General features: G+C 43.3%; 1 protein-coding gene across 1 annotated transcript; it reads left to right on the forward strand.

Annotated features, from left to right (window-relative positions):
- Window positions 1–1684: 1684 nt before the first annotated feature.
- Window positions 1685–3959, forward strand: LOC135677742 (uncharacterized). Its single transcript, XM_065190129.1, has 2 exons — window positions 1685–2554; window positions 2805–3959. Exons 1-2 carry the CDS (start codon window positions 2338–2340, stop codon window positions 2936–2938), a joined length of 351 nt encoding a protein of 116 aa, XP_065046201.1. The 5' UTR covers window positions 1685–2337; the 3' UTR covers window positions 2939–3959.
- The last annotated feature ends 411 nt before the right edge of the window (window positions 3960–4370 follow it).

Raw genomic sequence — 4370 nt, forward strand, 5'->3', positions numbered from 1 at the left:
TAACATTTTTGGGTTGCCTCTCATATTCTCCTCCCCTTCTCCTCCTCAAATAGTAGGCTTGGAGTTTTGAGGAGCATCGTCACAGCCCTACTGTGTAGATCATTGCTAGAGAGGAGGATGCTTGACCTCCTTTACCCTCTCTTAGAGATCTACAAGGATTCAGGGATATACGATCTCTGTAGGTAACACAATCTTTCATATACGCAATTTTAAGTTTCACGATTTTTGTGCACCAATCTTCATACAACGACGAACACATCTTTGGGAAATTGAGGATTTTGTTTTTAATATTCTTCCACTGCGCATATGATGTCGCCCCTAGATTTCCCAACAATACTGCCTAGTGTTAGTGTGTTAGATGGTAGCACCGCTAGACTATACAGTGGTACCACCCAGTGTTAGAATTGATAGGCGATGGTACCACCCGGTATTAGTGGCGGTACCGCTAGTACCTTGAAATCCTAGGGATTCAAATTTTTGGCTCTAAATTTGAATCCATTTAGGGCTTATAAAAACCTCACTCATTCCTGCTCGATTAACACAAGAACTGAGAGCAAAAAAAGAAAGAAAATACTATTGTAATATTGTGAGAACTCCGTTCAAGCTCTAAGTATTGGGTGAAGTTTAAGAGGGGTGAGTGGTTGTAAAGGTTATCTCCTAAATCCATGAAAAAGAGAAAAATGGGTGTAAAATGGTAGTTGATCTTCGCCCATTGAAAAAAGATCGGTAGTGGAAGCCAGTGGCCTTGAGTGAAGAGGAATCGGGAGTGGATGTAGATCACAATGACTAAACCACTATAAAATTGGTATGCCTCCCTTTCTCTGCTTGTTTACTTATTTTGCAACTACTTTACCAGCTCATTGCTACTCTTACAAATGTTTTAAGTTTAAACGTCTCTCTAATACGATTTCATCGAACGAAGTTTTCAAGCTAATGTGATTTTACGAAAGTACTAATTCACCCCCCCCCCCCCCCCCCCCCCCCTCTTAGTGCCAACTTGATCGTAACACCTTGACCACCATAACACCCTCTACACCCACTCCCTTCGCCACCATGAATGGTTGCATTGAACCCGCCTACAAGCCCAACTGTGTTTGACCACTACACTTTCAATGGGAGTGACGAGTACCTCATGCTCTACCACTCAAAGCTCGTAGTCCATCGCACATACCTCAAGAGGCCATCGAAGGAGTGCTTAAGGATGGTGTTCATTGACTACAACTTGATGGAGATTGTGAGGTTGAAGGGCGGGTTGTAATAGACCAATAACTTCACGTTAGTGCGAAAGAAGAGGGGAGGAGAAAATCGGTTACAGTCAAAGGCACCGCTACCGCTACGATCTCGTTTAGAACCCCACCAACCTCGTGCACTACCGACATCATCACTAGTTTGTTGTTCACAATGCAACTAGAGGTGAGAAAAGACGAATGAAAAATTTATATAAAATTAATAATTTTTAAAAATAAATAATATTTTTTATCTTAATTTTTTTTACTTCAATGTAAATTAACTTCTCACTCACGTACGGTCTTTAAAGCATGAGGTAAAATATTTTATTTTTATAAGTATATAGATCATAATATTATTTTTTTTAATATTAAAATTGGGATACTAATCATAATTAACCGACTGGTAATATCTAATTACTCCGTTAGAGAAAGGACGCTAACTGGCATTTCAAACTGAAAGGCCGTTCTCTTTCTCGGCGAGAAATGCTCGACCCGCACACCGCCGCGTGGGTGGCGGAGTTCGTCCTCCGTCAGCCGGTCGAGGACTGGCTCGCCCACGAGATCTTCTGCCTTCTCCCCCTCCCCTCTCCCGCTCCGCCTCCGCCGCACCATCCTCCTCCGCCGCCTCGCCTCAGACCTCACCCGCCGCTCCCCTTCCCTCAGAACTCTCCACTCTCTCGACCTCCTCCTTGACGACCGCCCAGCCACTTCTTCATCCGAGTCCATAGCCGCAGCCTACCGCGCCGTCGCCCTCCATTGCGACATCGACGCCCTCTCGATCTCCGAGGACAACGGCTCCTTCAGGGCCTTCGTCGATGGCTTGTACTCCAGGGTGGCCTACCTCGAGCGGTTGGGGCCAGCCATCTTGGCGGCCCACCCGCTGAGGGAGTTGAGGATGGAGATTGAGCCCGCAGCCGGGAGTGGCCTCGTTAGGGCTTCGTTGTTGAAGAGGTAGAGGGACACGAGGCAAGAAGCATTGGACGCGATTAGGGTTTATTTGAAGTCCGCCACGGAGAAGTTAGGGCCACCGTTTCTTGAGCTCACCGCAGATATTGTTGTTAGGAACGGGATTGAGTTGGGAGGGCCGTCTGGCGAAGCTTGTACCGAAATGGGTGAGAAGGATGAGGATTCAGGAATCAAAAGTGGAGTCGGAGAGAGCACTTTTGGTTTGTCTGATGCCGCCCTTGACCATGGCGTCAAGGAAGAGGTGATTCTCTTGGAGACGGATAGAGAAATATCCTCCACCGCTGTTGATCATGGCGTCAATTTAGAGGTGGTTTTCTTTGAAACAAATCAACAAATATCATCTTTATCACGTGATACCTGTAAGTTCTCCCTGATCATGATCCCATTGAAGATTTTGTAGAATTTCTGTATACTTTCTTGTTATAGGTTCTTCTGGGCATTATTTAGTCAAAGATTCTATACGACCTTTGTATTCTTTCTTAATCTGAGTAGTGAGTATATTGGCAATCCTAGTTGTTTAACTCCCTGATATCTTGAATTATTTGAGTACCTTGATTTGACTTGAAAGCTTCTTAATTTTTGTGACCCTTAGTATCTTGAATTTTCCAGTGGACAAGGATATGGAGGATGACATAGATAGAGAACAAGATGCAGCTATGCATCTAGGGAAGCCCAGTGACAGATTTACTGCTTTGCCGACACCAGAGATTGAAAAGGTGGCTAATACCCTTAAATCAAGTTGAACGGATCTTCACCAGGTGGTGGTTGACCCTCTTCAGGATGCAATAATGCAAGCAGATGAGATTTTAAAAAGTAGATTGGTCGAGATGACAAATGGTATGGAACAACAAGAGGTTCAACATCAGGTTGGTGTGAGAAGACTTGTTTCTGCTGTTGAAAAGGGTGCCAAGGAAAATAGTGCAGATGAAACTACAGAACAAAGCAGGAAAAATGATTCTCCTGATGTGGATGGCACCACAGAGCAAAGTAGAAAAAATGCTCTTCATTTGAATAGAGAGTCATCTGTTGAGAAGCAATTGGATGAAATTACAAACAGAGTACAAACAGATACAGAAGTACATGCAGGGATCAATACGACTGGAATTTATAGTACTCATTGGGTGCCACCATTTCTTGAGTTCGCCCTGCCAACTCAATCCCGTTCCTAACAACAATATCTGCGGTGAACTCAAGAAATGGTGGCCCTAACTTCGCCGTGGCGGATTTCAAATAAACCCTAATCGCATCCAATGCTTCTTGCCTCGTGTCCCTCTCCCTCTTCAACAACGAAGCCCTAACGAGGCCCCTCCCCGCTGCGGGCTCAATCTCCATCCTCAACTCCCTCAGCGGTTGGGCCGCTAAGATGGCTGGCCCCAACCGCTCGAGGTAGGCCACCCTGGAGCACAAGCCATCGACGAAGGCCCTGAAGGAGCCGTTGTCCTCGGAGACCGAGAGGGCGTCGATGACGCAATGGAGGGCGACGGCGTGGTAGACTGCGGCTATGGACTCGGATGAAGGTCGGACAGCAAACAAACACATAATTCTTCTACCCCTAGTAATCGAAAATGCTTCAAATATCATAGTTTTTGACATATTATTTCATATTATTTAAATAGGAGAATTATTACTTTAGTTGAAGATAACAGTGATGAAGAAGAAGATGAAGCTAAAGACGAACTAAAATATGATGATGATAAAAAAGAAGCTACTTATGTTAATCATAATTTGTCCATTGTGTTACAACATAGTTTATAAGTATATGAAAGTTGGGTGAGTAAGAACATGTTTTGTACTAAATGCACTTCTCATGATAAGATATGCTTAATGATTATTGATAGTGGCAACTTTGAGAATGTGGTATCTGTAGAAGTTAAAGTTGGACACAATCTCCTCATTCACATCCTTACCAATTATGTTGGTTGTAAAAAAGAAATACCATTAAGGTAACTAAAAGATGTTTAATTTCATTTTCTATTGACAAGTATTATAAAGATGAAGTATCGTGTGATGTGCTAGATGCTTATCATTTACTGTTAGGTAGACTTTGGCATCATGATAGGAGGGTGTTGTATGATGGCTACAAACATATATATTCTTTTAAGGTGAATGAAAAAAAAGATTATTTGAGCTCCATTATAATCTTTTGAAATCAGTGCACCAAAGAAGGAAGTTAGT

The sequence above is a fragment of the Musa acuminata genome, chromosome BXJ1-6 (assembly GCF_036884655.1).
Source record: "Musa acuminata AAA Group cultivar baxijiao chromosome BXJ1-6, Cavendish_Baxijiao_AAA, whole genome shotgun sequence".
In the NCBI taxonomy this organism is placed as follows: Eukaryota; Viridiplantae; Streptophyta; class Magnoliopsida; order Zingiberales; family Musaceae; genus Musa; species Musa acuminata.

What these genes read in the sequence shown, in the direction of transcription:
- LOC135677742 (XM_065190129.1), top strand. Translation starts at nt 2,338, where the DNA reads ATGGGTGAGAAGGATGAGGATTCAGGAATCAAAAGTGGAGTCGGAGAG. An exon ending in ATCTTTATCACGTGATACCT is followed by an intron (nt 2,555 to 2,804) that starts GTAAGTTCTCCC and finishes TGAATTTTCCAG; the next exon opens with TGGACAAGGATATGGAGGAT.